Source organism: Podarcis raffonei, chromosome 7 (assembly GCF_027172205.1).
Source record: "Podarcis raffonei isolate rPodRaf1 chromosome 7, rPodRaf1.pri, whole genome shotgun sequence".
Taxonomy (NCBI): Eukaryota; Metazoa; Chordata; class Lepidosauria; order Squamata; family Lacertidae; genus Podarcis; species Podarcis raffonei.
The window spans coordinates 33,833,177-33,853,811 of NC_070608.1; the positions used below are offsets into that span (position 1 = coordinate 33,833,177).

The following is a 20,635-nucleotide window of genomic DNA, read 5'->3' on the forward strand; positions in this document are numbered from 1 at the left end:
GATCTTTCCCAGACCTTCCATTAGAGATTTCCTATCCACAAAGATGCCAGGGAACCTTCTACCTGCCTACCATGTGCTGTACCAAAAAGAGAGAGCAACATTATAGTGAGCGTTTCACAGAAATGGTGCCTGCAGAATGAATTGCTCCAGAAGATTCAACTAATGGGTTGGATTTGTAGACACTTCTGCCAATAGATATAGCTCCTCTGGATCCAAACAAATGAGCTCAACCACATGGTATATATCTTTATATTCTCTCCATTTGCTAAATCCAATTCAGTCTTTTCCTATCAAAAATGGAATTACTTTTTGCCACATTTAACAATAGAAAAGGACTTCTTATGGCAGTCGTGCATGGTTATAGATGTGCAATTCATATATTTGTCCAAGGAACTCTAAGGCAAGTAATATCTGTGTCCAAAGCAGCCTTCTCACCATTCCAGAGGAGTAAATCTCCTTTTGAGAAAAGGTCATAGTCAAGTTAAGAAAATAACCTACAGAACACAAATTAAAACGCAGCCTAACTCTGCCAAACTGCTGAAAGATTTCCTGGATACGGTTGCTTCTTCAGAATTGCTTGTTAGTGTTATAAATAATACCACATCATTCTATGCCATTTCCCCTCGTACAAAGAGCTGCAGAATTCTGGGCAGACATCTCCTTTAGGACAGGAAAGACCTATCTCTCCCTCACCCACTTTGTTCCTCTCCCTTTCAACAGAGAAGTATGAACTGGGGAAAGAAAGAGGGGGAAGTGCCTCTTTGGGGTTAACACCAATGTGGGAAATACTGTATTGTGGGACAGGGATTCATTATCCTGCTAACTTCTTCTTCTTCTTTCTCCTTTGGCGATCACTCATAGCCAAGTAAGACTGCCTTCCATGAACACAATATTACTAAGGGGCTCATGACAGCAGCAGGATTAAAGAGAGTGGAAGGCTAAAAAATTGTTTTCAGGATTTTCATTTTGCTCACCCTTTCCATGGAGTCATCAACTGACAGCAAAGTTTGAAGTCGTTTGCGCTGCAAGGTATTTGTGAATTCCATGTGGATAGGAAGCATGGGACCTGTATATTGCATGATCCAATGCTTATCCATATTTGGTGCATAGTTGTAACTGGGAGTTCTAAAGAGAGAGAGAGAGAGAGAGAGAGAGAGAGAGAGAGAGAGAGAGAGAGAGAGAGATATGATAGTTTAGAAGCTTCCAAAGTTCATTTCTCTTGTTAATACCTGCACCCTTTGCCCGTAAGATGCCTGATTTGATATGATTTGCATGCTTAGCATAACAGGATCTTTGAAAAAAAATGTGATAAAAGAAAATACATTTTCATAAATCAAGAGGTAAGATTAAGCAATAGCAACTAAGCAAATCCAGCTGTATACACTGCAGATCTGGGATCTGACCCAGTTACAACTCCAGTATTCTGTGCATTAACTCTGAGACGTTTTCTGAAGCCCTTCATCACAATAAGCAGGTGTCTGGGAAAGAATACCCGGATCACACAAATTTTCATTTTCTTTTAACATGATTAGAAGATGGTGTCATATCCTATAACATACGTAATTGTGCTCCTCACATCTATGCGACTATTGTTCCTGTTTTTTTCCTTCTGCAGAGAAAAAATGTAGTCCAATGCTGAATAGCATTGAATGTGCTTACATTCCAACATGACACAGTCTTTTTGAACAGAAAGGTTTTGCTTGTACACCACCACCATTTCCTTTACATAGACAGATTTCTATGTAATATCTTTACCTGCTTTGCTCCTACAACATATTTTTGTATTCATTTCTACATTAAATCTGAGGCAGGAGAGCCCCCAAATCAAAATGATCTTGAATCTTGGAAAGACAGAGGCCTTAGGGGGTGGGTGGTTCTTGCGGTGGGAGACAGATCAACTGCCCAGTGGAGGAGCTTCATGCTCCAGAACCGGGGGGTGGAGAGCAGGCGGGAGCAGGGCTGGTGTCCACCCTGGGGGTGGGGTGCACTGCCCACAGGGGCAGGGCATGCATCCTGGGGGCGGAGCATGCCACCTGCGGGGGTGGGGTGCCCAGCGCAGGCGGGGGGCAGCTGCGATGGCACCCTACCGGAATCGCGTTGCCGGGGGCAGTGCACTCCTCCCGCACTCCTCTTCCTCCACCAGTGCAACTGCCTATGCTGGATGTGATTGTACTCTCTGTGAAGGAGCTGCTACCCAGGGTCCAGGCTCCATCTGTGATCTAAAAAGAAGTGTTTGCACATGCAGAAAGCAAGCCAGATTCTTGACTATGATATTACTCTTATAATTGCGTTCCCAACCTTTAATAAACACATCTGCTCCCTTCATTAAGCCTTCTATGTTTATAATCCAGAGAGATACTTTAGAGACATTGAAAGTTCTGCATAAAAAGAAAAAGAATGGAAGTTCTGCATGAGCTCAGCAGGATGTTGTCCTTATTTTGCACCGAAGAGCAAACCCACACAACACTGTTGTATCCCAGATTTCAAAAGCAGTTTGCATTGCAGCATGGGGAGGTTGAGGGAGACACTGTAGTTCAGACACCCACAAAGCTTAATGGGGCATCTGAAGCTAGTAATGGATTTCAAAACGCCCCTCTAGAGACCAAATTGACCTAATCAGGATTTCATTGACCTGGGACTCATGCATAGGATCATACCCAGCATCAAGCTAAAACTCATTAGCACCTGAAGCTGCTTTGTAAGTTATCTGTTCAGTGCAATCCTGTGCATTTCTACTTAGAAGCAAGTTCCACTGAGATCCATCGGTAGTATAGGATTGAAGTCTAAATGAAGTGATTCTAAACTGGGATGCATTTCCCATAAACAACCTACGAGGGCTAAAATGTACACTTGATTGTCCAAACATCACATTCCACTTTCTATTAGCAGCTTTGAGAAATGATTCATTCTAGATTAAGAAGCACTCCTAGCCTAGTGTCATGAGTGAATACACCCTAAGAATAGTCTCTTAGGATCAGAAATACAGCCAACGGTATGATTTCACAGCGTTTCCAGAAACATCAAGGGACCAAAACTGAAAGTGATTAGTCCAAGAGGTTTCCATTACAGCAAGCACACATTTAAATATTCCACGAGAGGCAAAAGACACAATAAGTTTCTCTCCGTGATTAAGCCCTGTCAAATAATGTTAAACTAGATGTAAGAATCTGCTTCAGACCAAATAGCTTAACCAATACAGCACACCGGAATCAGCAGTGATTCTCCAGAGACACTTATGCAGAGGCTTCTCTCAACACAAATACATGTTCCGTTTAAGAGGGAAACAGAATAATTAGCAAGTACCTGCTGTATCGTGGATCTAAGGGTGATCCCCAAGGGAAGAAAGAGCAATAACAGTCACATTCCTTATTAGACTCACTCACTTGATTTAGGCACTTATGACACCATTACACACCCACACCCACACATCCCTTTTCAAACAATTTCAGGGTATATTTCCCTAGCCAATGGCAATTCTCAAAATAGACTGTAGGCCTTGATCTTGCCTTCTGCAGACAATTTAAGAATGGGATTCTATGCTGAAATCCACTTGTTCTGGCAGAGCCCCACTGACTTAATCAGAGCTGTGCCAACAAAAACTTCACTTAGGATTACAGCCAGAACATACATTACATTGAATAACAATTCTTCAGTGGTTTTTCCTATTGCTTTGCCTCATACTTGTTCTTACACTTTAATGTATGTTGCATGTTTTCACTTGGTTGCCTTTGAAAAATCACCTGCACCTCACATAACTAGATGTATTTGCACGTTATACACACTGATAAAATCTCTGTGAAGCTTTTTTAAAAGTCTAAATACACATAAAACTAAATATTTCTCATACTGAACATTCCTAACACAGCAACTTCCTAACACAATTTTTTTAAATCCCCCTACCCACCCTCAAAAAAGGAGACCAGTGTCACTTGAGGAGCTAAATTTTACATTCAACCCGCACACCTAAATATGAGAAAGACTAAATTAAGCACCTTTCCTTCAGTGAGATCTTTAAAGGAGAAAATGACAGTCACTTCTTGAAAAAGAGACACAAGAAGTGTTGTTGTTGCTGTTGTTGTTGCTGTTGTTGTTGTTGTTGCTGTTGTTGTTTACACTGCTATGTTGATGCCTGGTAGGTATGTATTGTTTCCAAGATAAATAATTTATGTTTGCTATGACTTGCAATACTGGCATGCCCTCAGGCAGCACCATGGCCCTGCTCTGTGGTGGGAGCCTCTTAATCCCTCACCGTTTTGACATTCCCATAATGTCCCAACATCACAAAAGTTAAGCACAAGTTTCTTTGCTTGGAAAAAAAGTCCAATTTGTCTCAGCATTCAGGACAAAACAAGTTTCCAGAGCTGCCAGACACAAACCGCCTTAAAACACAAGGCTCAGTGGAAACCAAGTATTTGTAACTCTCCTAAGCCTATGACCCGGGGATGCGGGTGGTGCTGTGGGTAAAACCTCAGTGCCTAGGACTTGCCGATCGTATGGTCGCCGGTTCGAATCCCCGCGGCGGGGTGAGCTCCCATCTTTCGGTCCCAGCTCCTGCCCACCTAGCAGTTTGAAAGCACCCTTAAGTGCAAGTAGATAAATAGGGACCGCTTTATAGCGGGAAGGTAAACGGCGTTTCCGTGTGCTGCGCTGGTGCTGGCTCGCCAGAGCAGCTTCATCACGCTGGCCACGTGACCCAGAAGTGTCGCCGGACAGCGCTGGTCCCTGGCCTCTTAAGTGAGATAGGCGCACAACCCTAGAGTCGGATACGACTGGACCGTACGGGCAGGGGTACCTTTACCTTTAAGCCTATGTTCAGAAGTGTCTCTTTGTGTTATCCTGCTTTCTCCTGCTCAAATTCCTCTCTCTTTCCTTTTGCAGCATTCAGATGGCTACAGTTATGCGTGTGCCATGTTTAATGCTCACAGTGTCTTGCTTCAGGTCACTGTAGGAAATTTGCTTCTAACCACAGGTTAAACTCTGGTTTGCATTCACCTCCAGGATAAACCTATGCATGCAGTAAGATGAGGGCGCAGAATTCTGAAGCGATAAAGTGAACTGTACCACTTCAAACTACATGAGTGCGCAATTCTGAAAGCATTTTTTTTTTAAAAAAAGAAGCTTCCTACAAAGTGGAAAAACCCCTATAACATCAAAGAGAAATTATCAACCCGCTCTCTTGTTGTGCCAGTTTCCACTGGCAGGGAGATTTCAAAACATAATTAGCATTTCTAAAAGTGATTCACAGCTACAACCTAAAACTATACAATCCATTCTTCCACCTCAGGTGGTACCACTATTGAAAGTTAACGGCAGATCGGATGGTGCCCAGCAGCAAATGCTTGCTCATTCTTGCTAAAATCAGTCGTCACACATTAAAATGTACAGTAGGATTAAATGCCAAAGGGTAACTTCTGTTGAACACCATACAGGAAGCTTAAAAGCCTCTGATAAAGGTAAAGGGACTCCTGACCATTAGGTCCAGTCATGGCCGATTCTGGGGTTGTGGCGCTCATCTCGCTTTATTGGCCGAGGGAGCCAGAGTACAGCTTCCGGGTCATGTGGCCAGCATGACTAAGCCGCTTCTGGCGAACCAGAGCAGTGCACGGAAACACCGTTTACCTTCCTGCCAGAGCGGTACCTATTTATCTACTTGCACTGCATACTTTTGAACTGCTAGGTTGGCAGGAGCTGGGACCGAGCAACGGGAGCTCACCCCGTCGTAGGGATTCAAACCGCCGACCTTCTGATCGGCAAGTCCTAGGCTCTGTGGTTTAACCCACAGCGCCACCCGCGTCCCATAATACCACCCCCTTAAATACATACGCGTCTGATGCCACCCCCTTAAATACATGCAGAAAGTCCTATGTTCTTCAATCCCTGGCACATGCAGTTAAAAGGCTCGGGTAGCGGTTGGTGGGAGACGTTTCCCTGAGACCCTGGATAGCAGCTTCTGCTAGTCAGATTAGACAGCCCTGGCCTAGATGGACAAATAAACAGCCCTGGTATAAAGGCAGCATCCTATGTCCCTAAGAAAGAACATACAATAATAATCAGATGCACAGGGAAGGGGAAGCCTTCCTGCTCTGCACCTGTGACACCAAGGTCACAGAAACTTCTATCAGCCTGGGAAAGGAACCTGGACACTAGTTTCCAGCCAGATGATAACGTATCGGCCACTGTCTTCTGAGCTGTAAAGCAATGCACAAACATGCAGAATCCCAAGAGCTGCAGCATGTGAAATGGCTATCTGTACAATTGCATGGTGCCTTGAGGCAGACTCACACTATCCATTTGAAGCATATTCAAAGCACGCTGATAAAGCACATGACTTTCTCCACAGAATCCTGGGAACCATAGCCCCAGCACCCTTAACAAACTACAGTTCCCGGGAAACCATGAGTTTTAAGTATGCTTTAAATATATCCTGTGGATCTGCACGTGCATTTACCCTAGAGACAAAAGGCACCCACCATTAATTTAAACATCTATAATCCTACACAGTGGTGCCTTGGTTCTTGAACTTAATCTGTTCCTGGAGGCCGTTCAACTCCTGAACCCGTTCGAAAACCAAGGCGCAGCTTCCGGTTGGCTGCAGGAGCTGCCTGCACTTAATCATAAGCCGTGTCGGATGTTTGGCTTCTGGAAAACATTCACAAACCAGAACACTTATTTCTGAGTTTGCGGCATTCAGGAGCTGGTTTGTTCGACAACTAAGCCGTTCGGGAACCAAGGTACTACTGTACACATATTCTTAGATTATAAATTATAATAGAGTGCAATGGTGCATACTCCAGAAGTGTGCGTAAGTTAGCAGCCCATCTACAGCCCATCTATCTGATGGACCAGGGCAGAAAAATAGGAAGAGAACCTGCAAAATAGCGGAAACATTTGGTACATATCACCCTACACAGAAGCCTCCGAGGTTCTCCTATAGTCACCAAAGAGGCAAAAACCTCCAACAGACACAACCTCTGCAAAGAAAATCATGAGCTGTCATCCTGACATCTAGCGGCATGATTAAGAAAAAGCCCCCCTGATTCAGTCTAAACAGCAATGTCATGTTTTATGCAGGGGCATTTAAGCAGCAGTCAAATCATCAGCATAGTCATGGTGCAATGTTTAACTTACATGTGCTGGGAAGCATTTGGATAGAGCTCAGAGAACTGTGGCGCAGAGTCTTCAGGGCCGTGGGGAGCCGCGTGACTGATCACCATCATTATAGGTCTATGGGGATACATCCTCTTAGACGTTTTGAAATAATTAATGCTGTCATTAGTGATCAAATCTGTGAAATAGTCCTGAAACAAACGTTCAACACAAAAACAAGAATTGCCAAGTGCATCGCTTATACCAGACCATATCACAGTGCTTCATTCTGCTAGGGTGAGCTATGAAACAAACGCAATTTCTCTCAGGCTCCAGTTTCAAAAGCTGGGCTAAAGATGCAGACACAATTCCCAAAGACCAGAATTACAATTCCGTTCCAAAGTCAAGTCTGTGCCCAGATGAACAGCTGTGTTCTGGGAAGGATTAACAAACAGGATAGCAAGGGAGAACGGAGGCAAAAGGTGTCAAGGCAAAGCAAGAACAGAGGAAAGGGTGGACTAAGACAGTAAATTCAGAGATGAGGAAGGAACTGAACACAGGTCTTTCTGACCCAACCACAATACAATGATTCGGTACTGCAATAATGGAATACACTTTGTCTATTTTATATACTTTTTTTTTTAAGGTTATTACTTGCCCTTTTCAAAATGGCCTAGTTCAGATGTAGCCATAGTTTAGTGTGACAAGAACAAGTCACAGTGACTCATACACTCCCCCTTCCTTTGGTGCAGCTGCAAGGAATTTCCCATTTACCATAGTTTAGTTTGTCCAAACTGACATACAGTGATTGTTAGGCACAGTTGTTTAAACAAATGCTAGCCAACTCAGAGTAGACTCACTGAAGTAAATGAACGTGACTAAGTTAAGATTCACTTCATTTCAATGGACTTACTCTGAGTTGGACTAGCACTGGACACAACCCATAGCTAACAGTAAACAAGTCTGCTGATCTGCATAACAAGCTGTGTTTAATTGAAAAGAGAAAATGCCTCTTTCCAGCCAGAAACTCGGTCAGATGGGCAGCGTATTATTATTATTATTATTATTATTATTATTATTATTGACAACTGCACCACAGAAAGGAATTGGGGAAGTGCATGAGACCAAGGCTTGCAGAATATTGCTCTCAACACAATAAACAGTGATTTTGTGGAACCGCCCAAATGCAACACTGGCTGAAAGCTGCCACTGAAAATGGCAAACCACACTATGGCAACATAATGAGTTTACGAAAGAAGTGAGATCTGAACCAGGAATATCCACCTATGTCAGGCTTCCTCAACCTTGTTTTGAAACTACAATTCCCATCATCCCTGACTAGCTAGGGATCATGGGAGTTGTAGGCCAAAAACACCTGGAGGGCCGAGGTTGAGGAAGCCTGACCTAGATCATAGCTCAGACTCACAAGTCATGCTATCTGTGTTCTTGTTACAATAAGAATCATCCTGCTCATTTCTTAAGAGCTGTTGAAGTTCTTCTCCAATTGCCTTCTCTGGCAGAAGAGCATTATTTGGCTACAGCAGATGGCTTTTTCAGTATTGACACCTTGACTTTAGCATGCCCTCTTAGAGAGGCTCGCCTGTCACCTACACTGCAATCATTTTGGAGCAAGGTTAAAACATTTTAATTCATACTGCCATTTAACATTGGCTAAGCCATCTCATACATAATGGTTTTAATTGCTTATTTGTTTACTTACTTACTTACTTACTTACTTACACACACACACACACACACACACACACACACAGTGTTTGTGTGCTGCCCTAGAATCAGAATCAGATGAAGAGCAACTTATAAAATATTTTAAATAACTTTTAAAATGTGCATGAACACATGTAACCATCAGTGAGTCTTCTTTCTAAATTGCATAGTTTAGAGCAGCAGTGCAGCTGCTATTGTCAAAGTAGCCCCTTGCCAACCCCCAACCAACAACAACACCCCTAGCTTAATGGAGAGCCAAGGTAGTAAAGTGAAAATCTGCAAGAAAGAGGAACAAAAAATGTAAAGACGAAAACTCAATAATTAAGCCACCTGCCAACTCTAAGCATTCCATTTTTGGCCCAACGAATGGGTGTGAGCTCCAGAGAAGAGTTCCAAGACAATGTGTGCAGCTTCAAACACTTCCAGGCATGACTAATCAATCAAACAATGTGGATACAAATTCCTGAACAGCTGCAAAAGCAAACACTGAAAGGAGGCCGAGTGCATTTTGCACAACACTGTTGGGGCAACCCGAACAGCTGTGATCAGTTTCACCCCATCGCAAAGAACCTACAAATTAACTGACCCCACGGAACTCCCCAAATAACTCCTCAAACTCCTATAAGTTCAAAATATGGTGAGGAGTGGCTATACAGTATTTAAAGGGGAAATTCATTGAAGGTATTCTACGCCGATTTCCAGCTAACATCTCGCACCTGAAGCTCAACCAGCTTTTTGAGTTCAAGGGTGTTTAAAAAATGCAATAATAACCTTAAAGTATTTAATAAACGCATGTACTTCTTTTCTATAGAAAAAAAAACTCTGAAGAGTATCAGAGAACACAAATCCTAATTAAATCAAATTTAAGTTGAGGGGGGTAGGATCCATTACAAATTCACAGCAGCGCTGAATGGGCTTTTCAGTTCTGTGAACGCAGTTACATTTCAAAGGAGTTCTAACCCTACAGATCAGAACACAAGATTTAAGGCCATGGGTGGGCAGAAAACGAGAGATCTTGAACATAACATTAATTTTTCTAGCATGATGGGGGGGGGAAGGGGGAGTTTTACAGATAACACCTAATACTATGGAAACATGTCTGTGCAATACCTTTGCATAATCAAAGCCGTGCTTCTCTTTGAGGCCATTGCGACAAATAGTATAGTTATAGAAACGGGAGTTCTTGATTAATCCAACCCACTCTCGCCAGCCAGGAGGAATGTAGCTGCCATTGTATTCATTGAGGTATTTCCCGAAAAAAGCTGTGAAAAGAGAAAGAGGAAATGTAGGTTTGGTCGCACTCCTGGGCATAGATCCTTGGTCTGGGTCACACCCAAAATTCATGGATGAACAGACATTTGTATTTATTTATTTATTTATTTATTTATTTATTTATTTATTTATTTATTTTTCAAAGCAGTTTACAAACAGAAGTGCAGTAGAAATACCAGGAAGTGCGGCAGATTGTCAGAATATGTTGATTAATTTACAGCAAACAATTGTTTGTTTTCAAAGCCCACAGTTTAGACACAGCTAGAAACCATATGTTTGAAGTATTATATCTTTAACTACACCTTTGTTAATTTAAGTAAGTGATGGGGAACCTCAGGCCCAGCGACCAAATGGGACCCTTCAGGCCTCTCTATTTATTTTATATTTATTTATTACATTTTTATACCACCTTTATCTTCCAAGGATCTCGAGGTGGTACACATGGTTCTCTTCCTCCCCATTTCGTCCTCACAACAACCCTGTCAGGTAGGTTAGGCGAAGGCAGGCATGTCCAAAGTCCGTTTCTGGGGCCTAATCCAGCCTGCCGGTCGATTTAATCCAGCCCCCATGGCAGTACAGTGGTACCTCAGGTTACATATGCTTCAGGTTACAGACTCCGCTAACCCAGAAATAGTACCTCGGGTTAAGAACTTTGCTTCAGGATGAGAACAGAAATTGTGCTCCAGCGGCGCGGCGGCAGCAGGAGGCCACATTATCTAAAGTGGTACCTCAGGTTAAGAACAGTTTCAGGTTAAGAACAGACCTCTGGAACGAATTAAGTACTTAACCCGAGGTACCACTGTATATGTCCTGGGGTAAAATCCTTAAAAAAGCTCATCAACTTCAATCCTAAAAAGCCCAGAAATGGAAGGAGCAGGAACTTCCTACATTGGAAGATTGGCAGATAAAGATGGTTGAATACATGGAGTTGGCAAAGCTGACGGGGGAATCGGCGTGATGAACTGTTTCAAAAGGACTGGAGCAAATTTATATTTTATATGAAAGAAAATTGTAAACATTTGAAAACCTTTGTAGGTCTGAGTTGAAATGTTTGGTAATGTGAAAATAAGGAGCTGATTTACATGTAAGGAGGTGAATGTCAAAAGAAGATATAAGGTAAAAAAGTAGTCATAGAAATGCGAAGAACTGGTAAAAGATGTTTGGAAGTCAGAAAGAGGGAGGGAAGGAGGTCGATGCTTTGTGTGAGCAATGCTTTAAGTCATGGATTTGTGTAATGAAAATGTAATGAAATATGGAAAACTCAATAAAAATTATAAGTCCCTATTGTCAGACAGGTAGGTGAGCAGGTAAGGTAATATTTAGGTGACATGGTCCAGACCTATTAAGGGCACTTTTATAGAGCTAACTGGAACTTTCCAAGGTTACTGCTATAGGTTTCCCAGCTCAGAAGTGTTTAAGAGCAGAAAGAGAGTTCAGCTACTACCAGAGTATTGAGACAGGAATTCCTCATAGCGCTGCTCTTCTAAATGACTTTCCATGCGCAGACACAGTGATTCTCAGATTTCATCCACTTCCTGATTTTCCTAAGTGGCTGTAGCTTTAATTACCAGATGGAGGGAAATGAAATAAAACCACCTCGTCTTTTCAAACAGCCATTAATCTGGTGTTAATTCAATGAACCATATTCTTCTAGAGCTAAGCAAACATGGGGACATTTTCCTTCCAAACAGCAGATACCAGATTAGCCTGGGGAAATCTAGGTTCAAAGCTGTAAGATCATAAGAACAGCCTGCTAGATCAGGCCAATGGCCCATCTAGTCCAGCGTCCTGTTCTCACAGTGGCCAACCAGATGCCTGTGGGAAACCAGTGAGCCAAACATGAGCACAAGAGCATTCACCCCTCCCATGGTTTCCATCAGAAGCTGTCTCCAATTGTGGAAATAGTGCATAGCCTTCCTGGTTAGCAGCCATTGATAGTCTATTCCTCCATCCCTACAAAGAGCTACCTTATAGCTGAAGATAAAGGAGTGGATCACGTTCACTGCCCTGATGGGACAAAAATAAGCAATACATACTCCCTTCAGGAAAGGTTGGGTTTGTTATGGACTGAAATCAGGACTTCCTGTCAAGACAAGTGGAGAAAAACTGACCCTAGCATAAAAACAAAATCATCATCATGATGTGATGGGGTTACCAATATACCACATTTTTCGCTCTATAAGACGCACATTTTCCCCTCCAAAAATTAAGGGGGAATGTGTGTGCGTCTTATGGAGCGAATGCAGGCTCCTTGGCTTTAGTGATAGCAACACAAAGCTTCCGAAGTGCAGTGGGAGTGTTCTCACCGCACTCCGGAGGCTTTGCGTTGCTTTCGCTCAAGCCCGGAGAGCGAGAGGGGTTGGTGCGCACAGACCCCTCTGACTCTCCAGGCTTCAAAGATAGCTGCCAGAAGCCTCCGGTGCGCGGCGGGAGCTCCCGCTGTGCTCTGGAGGCTTCGGGTTCCTTTCGCTGAAGCCTGGAGAACAAGACTCCCGCTGCGCTCCAGAGGCTTCAGGCGGCTATCGCGCTCCGGAGGCTTCAGTGGAAGGCAACCCAAAGCCTGCGGAGTGCGTAGGGAGCTCCCACCGCGCTCTGGAGGCTTCAGGCGGCTATCTGGAAAGCGAGAGAGGTCGGTGCTCTGGAGGCTTCGGGTTCCTTTCGCTGAAGCCAGGAGAGTCTTGCTCTCCAGGCTTCAGCGAAAGGAACTCGAAGGCGAAAGGAACCCGAGGCTATCTGGAGAGCGAGAGGGGTCGGTGCACACCGACCCCTCTCGTTCTCCAGGCTTCAAAGATAGCTGCCTGAAGCCTCCGGAGCGCAGCGGGAGCTTCGGGTTCCTTTCGCTGAAGGGTAGGTGCCCCTTCAGCTAAGGCGCAGCGCCCCTTCAGCTAAGCGGGAGGAGAAATGGAAGGGGCTCCATTTCTCCTGCCACTTTGCTGAAGGGGCGCTGCACAGAGAGGGGGAGAATTTTTTTTCTTGTTCTCCCCCTCTAAAACAAGGTGTGTCCTATGGTCGGGTGCGTCCTATTCCTATAGAGCGAAAAATACGGTAAATAATTTTTTGAACTAAAACAAAATGCCAAGTACTTAATTGTCAGGACAAAACACCTTTGTTCTTTAAATTCCTGATTATTTCTCTTGCCCTTTTGTACTGCACAAACCACTTTGATTTCTTTCTTTATTCTCATCATATCCAGTACAATAAGAATCTTTTTTTCCTGCTATACTGCAAGGGTGGCCAGCACTGTGGAGGCCATGCAGCCGCCCTCCCAGCACAGGCATTGGTGCCACATATTGAAACATGGCTGGAGTGGGAGAAAGTGGCAGCCAGGTTGGGGCAGTGTGGAACTGATCCATCCATAAGAGGGTGATCTGTAAATATTTTCACAAATAAATAAATGCTGTACAGCAAATCAATGATGATGTAAAGACAGCCATCCTTTTACTTAAATGAAAAAGAAAGTCACTTTCCAACTAGATAGCTTAAAAACAGGTAATAATGCACAGGACAGTGTACGAGTGACTTGTGACCAATAGGCCTAACCAGCATCCTGCATTGGACTTTGAAATTTTCCACATTTGTAGTATTCTCTGTTGTTTTCTTCTTCTTTTACACTTGGCTCATTAAAACAAACAAAACCCTATCTACATGCTCCAACCGGTTGCAACTGTGAAGCTTTTTTCCTTGCTCATGTCTGAAATCTATTCACTGATAGCCACAGGCAACATACATATTTAGAAACAGAAGCAATGAGAATTAGGAAGCCATTTCTGTTTGTATAATTAATAAAATACAAAGTACAGCTGAGTGAATAAAATGTCTCATTAAAAAGTAATACCATTTCAGGGAACATCTTTTCATTATTGTATCTAATGGTGCCCACAGGGATAATAGCAAAGATAAATGTAGATTTTTGCATTTTAATGAGACAGATTTTATCTGCAATACTGGCAGTTTTGCTAACTGTTCCCAGGACACAGTGCCATTGTTTAAGCACATGTAACATACTTTGCCAGCTCAGAATAATGGCAGTCTCTTTGACTATGCCTAATTGAGCTTGTGTAAACAGCAATCCTTCTCAAGGTGAACAATTATTACACTTGATACCCAGACAACTAAGAAGCATTTGGTGACAAATGAGAAATTGGTGAAGGAAGAATTACACTGTGCTTCCTTAAACTTGTTTGCTTACGTTTTCCTAAGCAGCTGATTGAGGAGTCTCAAAGGAAAGCATAAAATAAAATGGCATAGCTCAGTAATATCCTACGTTTAGCAGGGCTGTCCCTATTATTAGGAAGGTACATCAGGTGACAGGGGCCGAGTGGTGATAAATGGTGGTGAGGTGTTTGAGGATAGAGCAGTGTGCCTTGCAGCCTGCACTGTGCTCCCTAATCTAGCCTGACGTCATGATATGTGGTGGATGACGCTGTCCTGGCACCAATGCTGAAAGACTGAACTGCAAGTTTGGGCAATTTCTGTTTGTGGAACTAGGTGGTCTACTCTGAGTGGAACTTAGTTGGCTACAATCCTAGAGTTTTTAGACCTTTTTTGTTTGTTTTAGCCGAGTCGTGGTTGCTTTTCTACGTAGTATGTTTCAAATGAAAGCTGACTTTCCAATGTCATTCCAGTGTCTGCACACACAAGCCGTCTGTGATAATGTGTCTGATTCCCCAGGAGACCCTTTAATTGCAACACTCCTAAACACCGGCCCGCAGTTCTCATAATTGCTTCAATCACAGGCATGCTCCTTTGAAACAAGTGCTTGTGTGTTTCTTTTTTAAAGTGACTTGTAGAAGCCACTCCATGCCCCCAAAACTCCCCAAGTTTGGCTTGCTCCAGCTATTTGTAGGGGCATAACACAGGGGGATTCCTCTCCCCAGGAACTGCCCGACTAATTTCAGTGGAGTTCTTGACGTAAAACCAGAGAACACAATGGGCTCTGGATCAAAACATGTCCTTGGGGTCCTGTTGTGGGTTTCCCACAGGATCTGGTTGGCCACCGGGAGAACAGGATGCTGGACTAGGTGAGCCACTGGCTTGATCCAGCAGGGTTCTTTTTACGTTCCTATGTTCACAGCAGTGCTCTCCCCTCTTGTGATTCCCAGCAACCAGGTAATGGAGAAAACAGAGCATACCAACGAAACAGAACAAATGCCAACGTCCTTCAAGGAAGAGGCATTCAGTACTTGAGAGACTATTTATGCCAAGTGGAGTTTATATAGCATAGCAACTGAATGTAGCTGTTGAGTGTATGTTAAGTTGAATAATGTGAGTTGGGAGGGAAAGAGTATAATAGAGAAAGAGATGCAGGAGGACTGGGCAGTGGAGAGGAGTTGGTGCTCGTAGAATATCGGTTAAGCGACTGAGCTACAGGTCTCTGGTTTGACTCTCTCTTCTGCCATGAATTCAGTAGTTGGCCTTAGGCAAGTCACTCTATCTCAGTTGCCCACCTGCAACCTTTCCATGGTTGGGTTTGCTAAGCATTTTGAACTTTTTTAAGTACTATATGATGCTTGAGTAGACTACTACAACTTTGGTCAATACAAGTTGTTTTAGTGTTTCAGTTAAGTAAAAGCAATTATCCATGATCATCTGTGTATATACAGCTGTATGCCTGGTTGAGAGGTAGCCAATGGCTACCCACCAGTTGCTGGCAGTGCCATTGGCTGTGCTGGCTGGCTGGGGCTGATAGGAACACCTATGTCCAGCTACGACTTTCTGGTAAGCTATGGCTGTTCCTGGACCAAGATAGCCTTACTATGTGTTCTATGCCCTAGAAATTTTACATCTTGATTACTGTAATAGTACTCTGCATGGAGGATGCATGGAGCATGCAGTTTTGCCAGTTATGGGCCTTTGATGTTGTTTTACACAGTCCCTTGAGACTTCTAATCTATTGGACAGATGATTAGCTGTATTATGTCACTGCTGTTTGGAGCTGATAACCTTGTTCCTGAGATTTTAATAGTACTGCTCTTTCAATAAACAGCCCTGTGACTTTTTCAAAAAATGAAGAACAACTTGATAATGAAATAACAAATAAAGTAGTCCAACACAATATGGAAGCCACAGGTCCACCCCCTGTGCTTTTAAGTATACAAATATTTTCTCAACAAAAGTTATGGCAGTGAGGACAAAACCAAACTAAAATCTAATAGTGTTCTAGTAAGTAGTCCCCTGCATAAGTTTGCCTGCTTCATATATTACAATGGGAACAATCTGTTATATTAATATGTAGTTTGTTTGTTTTATAATGGAAGCAATCTGCTATATTAATAAGTGTTCTTCCACACAGGACATCATATGAAGATCCCGTAACACTCAGGTCAGTGTAACCCATACAAGCAAAATGTCTTTCAGCCAAAATAAGACTTTTGCTAATGTGTTTACAATTGGCTTGAGCCACATTGGAGCCGATTTGCAAAGGGCTTCCCACATAGAAGGCATCTGTATGGTATTTCCCCCCCTCAGTGACAGCCATGAAGACTGCATAATGCATGAAACAGATCTCCAGTACAAAGTGAAATTTTTCTATCATTATAAGTGTTATAAAATAAAAAAGGCTCCATGCAACGTTTGTCAACATTATTCAGATCTGCCTTGGAAAAGTATTAAACTCCTTGTCGCAGGTAGGAAAAGCATGGAAGAAGAAGAAGATGAAGATGAAGATGAAGATGAAGATGAAGATGAAGATGAAGATGAAGAAGAAGAAGAAGAAGAAGAAGAAGAAGAGGAGGAGGAGGAGGAGGTGTGTGGACAGCTTCATCCCCACCCCCGGCTCAACAATTCACAGAAATTCCACTGGCAAAGTCAGTACAGTGGTACCTCGGGTTAAGTACTTAATTTGTTCTGGAGGTCTGTTCTTAACCTGAAACTGTTCTTAACCTGAAGCACCACTTTAGCTAATGGGGCCTCCTGCTACTGCTGTGCCACCGGAGCATGATTTCTGTTCTCATCCTGAAGCAAAATTCTTAACCCAAGGTACTATTTCTGGGTTAGCGGAGTATGTAACCTGAAGCGTATGTAACCTGAAGCGCATGTAACCCGAGGTACCACTGTACAGAAGAACCCTTCTTAAACTTTCAAGTTAGGAAATTTATTTTCGTCATGATAAAAAACACATAAGGTAGTTTCAGTGCGGCTGAGACTTAAACAAGTCAATTTCAGAAAGGGAATCAGACACTGCCGTCCAAAGAAATCTGTTCTGCCTGACCTGTTCACATCGTTCTACTGTTTTTTGTTACTGCCTTAAGAACATAAAAGGTACCTTGAAAGATCAGACCAAAAGGTTGATATAGACTAGTAGTTCATTTCCAACTATGACCAGCCATATGCTTTTAAAAGCTTCCAGCAATCCATAAACACAGCAGTCCTCAGAGGAATCCTGCCCCTGAACACAAACCTTTACTGCCTACCATGGCAGGCTGATAGCAGGGATGGGGAACCTGTGGCCCTCTAGATGTAGTTGGACTTCAACACCCATAAGCCACAGTCAGCATGCCCAATAGTCAGGGATGATGGGAGGTGTAGTTCAACAGTATGTGGAGAGCCACGGGTTCCACATCCCTGGTTTAGGGCTCTCTCAAGCACTGCCATCTTCAAATATTGAAAGGGCTGTCACATGCAAGGTGGAGCAAGGTTGCTTTCTCCTGCTCTCAAGTGTAGGACCTGAACCAATGGATTCAAGTTACAAGAAAGAAGATTCTGACTTAACATCAGGAATAACTTTCTGATGGTTAAGAGCTGTTCAACCGTGAAATGGACTACTTGGAAGGTGGTGGAGAGTCTCCTTCATTGGAGGCTTTTAAGCAGAGGTGGATGACCATCTGTTGTGTATGCTTTAGTTGAGATTCCAGCATTGCAGGGGATTGGACTAATGACCCTTGAGGTCCCCTGCAACTCTGCAACTCTATGATTCTATTATTTTAACTCAAACTGCTATGCATAGGTTCTCTCTGGTTTCCCATTTAAAGTAAAGGGACCCCTGACCATTAGGTCCAGTCGTAGCCGACTCTGGGGTTGCGACGCTCATCTCGCTTTATTGGCCGAGGGAGCCAGCGTACAGCTTCCCGGTCATGTGGCCAGCATGACTAAGCCGCTTCTGGCGAACCAGAGCAGCGCACGGAAACACCGTTTACCTTCCCGCTGGAGCAGTACCTATTTATCTACTTGCACTTTGAGGTGCTTTTGAACTGCTAGGTTGGCAGGAGCAGGGACCGAGCAACGGGAGCTCACCCCGTCGCGGGGATTCGAACCGCCAACCTTCTGATTGGCAAGTCCTAGGCTCTGTGGTTTAACCCACAGTGCCACCCTGGTTTCCCATTTAGGCAGCAACAAGACCCAGCTCTTGTTTCAGCAAGGTTGCTGTGACACATGCCTTCCAACAATAACCATGATGGCATTTTAAAGAACATCAATAAAAAGCAAGGTTATTTTTTAATCAAAGGTTTTAAAGGGGTGTATGTGTAGAATCTTACCAGTCCTATACCCAGTGTTGTTCAGATACACTGCAAAGGTACGTGGTTCATGTGTTGCTTGCCAGGAAGGAGAAGAACAATTTTCATTGTTGGTATAAACATTGTGGTTGTGAACATATTTTCCTGTCAACATTGAGGAACGAGATGGGCAGCACATTGGGGTTGTGACAAATGCATTGACAAAAGTGGCACCTCCATTTTCCATTATCTTCCTGGTTTTATTCATCACTTGCAAAGAACCTAAAAAACAAAAAAGAGCTGTATCAGGAGCTATAGCTTATTGGATATCAACAAACCTGGTTAGTACTCCTGCAGTGGGTTCACACATGTAGCATTACCTTCAAGAGCCATACAGCCATGTGGATCATTCGTCTATAAATTTGCCGTTCTATTTTCAACTAAATTAAATGTTTTACTTCACCAAAGATATCTGCCGCTACAAGGGTGCAAGCTGTGGTTGAAGAGGAGGTTTGTTCACAGAGGTTAAAGTTTCATTTTATGAAAACAAGATTTTGGCCTCCTGGAAGATACACAGAATTGGTTCACGCATTGTGGAAAGCCATAGTTAAAAATAAGCTATGGCTTACTGCGAACAAGCAGCTTATTAATACATACAGTTCTTCTCAATCATAACCTCTTTGCTCCTCCCCTTTTCAGCTGGAAAAGAACATACATCGGGGTTGGCTTAGCTTTGTGAGCAAATCAACACTCATGGTTTGCTTGAAAAGAAGGAAGCCATGACTGCTGGTTTGAACTAAAAGTTGAGTCAATGTGGTGGTTTGTTTCTTCCCCTTGGAGGAAATTGTAGGAGTAGGGTGGCCCCCAGCTCCTCACAACATTGGGACATTACATGAGTGATGTTACCCTCTCCATCGTCCTCGCAAACTGGCACCTCTGATAGTAGACATCCCTATACCTATTGGGGTGCAAGGAAATTCTTGCTAAAATAGCATCCTTTAAGAGAACCATACCCCCCTCCCATCACACTCGCAAGCTGGTGCCTCTGATCCTAGGACTTCTTCTTCTTCTTTGGCAATCACTTGTAGCCAAGTAAGGTTGTCTTCCATGAACACAGTCTTAACAGTGACTCCGTAAGTGACTGTGGAGGCCAGTTCTGGATCCACACGTCCTTCCACAGTGGGGACAGAGGTTTCCAGGTGGGAGTTGATCAAGGTGAGGGTTTGCCAAATGTGCCTTCCTCTTAGCACGTTTCTCCCTTTCATCCTGAGTTTGAGCATCTTTGAAGTCTATGACACCTTTGGTAAAGGCTGTTCTCCAACTGGAGCGCTCGCAGGCCAGTGTTTCCCAATTATCGGTGTTTATCCCACTTTTTTTTTTTAAATTTGCCTTGAGAAAGTTTGCCCCAAGTAAGTACAACCTATTCTCCAGAATATTGTAGAAATAAAGTAGCATGCAACTGCATTCCTGAGAGGTCTTCTGTTGCAGCAATAAGACGTAACAGGCATAAAAGGGTCAACTTCAGTAATAGCCTGTATAGTATCATTGTCCAGCTTATTATAAAGATGTGCGCAAATTGTACGAAATTAGTAGTGTAAAAGTAATAGAACAGGGGTGTCAAACTCAAATTCATCGGGGGGGCGCATCAGCAGTTTGGTCACCCTCAAAGGGCCGGTTGTTCAGGCAGCCGTTGGATCTGTCACATCACAGGATGGCATGCGCTCAATATAAAAACAAGTGGAGGTTTCCTGAATGCATGTAAAGTGGAGGTTTCCTGTGTAGAATGGCCGGCGCCGCTAGAGGACAGACGTTCTCTGGCTTGTAGGCTGCCATGCATGCACTGAAGAGGCGGCTTTCTTGTGTAAAAAAAAAAAAAGTGAGAATAAAAGGTGAAGGCTGGCGGCCGGTGGCGGCTACATGGGCCACATGACGAGGTCTGGCGGGCCGGATTCGGCCCGCGGGCCTTGTGTTTGACACCCGTGTAATAGAATGTTGAATACACACTATGTATGGATATTGTGCATTATATAGTTTATTCACTAGGTGGCACTTGATATAATCCTATTTGGGTGGAGTCAGGGGTGTTCTCATTGGATAAAATCAGTAACAGTTCTTGTCTA

At 43.4% G+C, this 20,635-nt stretch overlaps 1 protein-coding gene across 7 annotated transcripts in view; it reads right to left on the bottom strand.

The window, feature by feature from the left end:
* Positions 1-20,635, bottom strand: part of SULF1 (sulfatase 1) — a 101,838-nt gene that overhangs the window by 30,390 nt on the left and 50,813 nt on the right. For all 7 annotated transcript variants that reach the window (XM_053395927.1, XM_053395929.1, XM_053395924.1 and 4 more), the window contains 4 exons: positions 18,558-18,797; positions 9,922-10,073; positions 7,129-7,298; positions 975-1,125 (listed from right to left, as the gene is read on the bottom strand). In XM_053395927.1, coding sequence (XP_053251902.1) covers positions 975-1,125; positions 7,129-7,298; positions 9,922-10,073; positions 18,558-18,797 — 713 coding nt within the window. The remainder of the gene's footprint in view (positions 1-974; positions 1,126-7,128; positions 7,299-9,921; positions 10,074-18,557; positions 18,798-20,635) is intronic.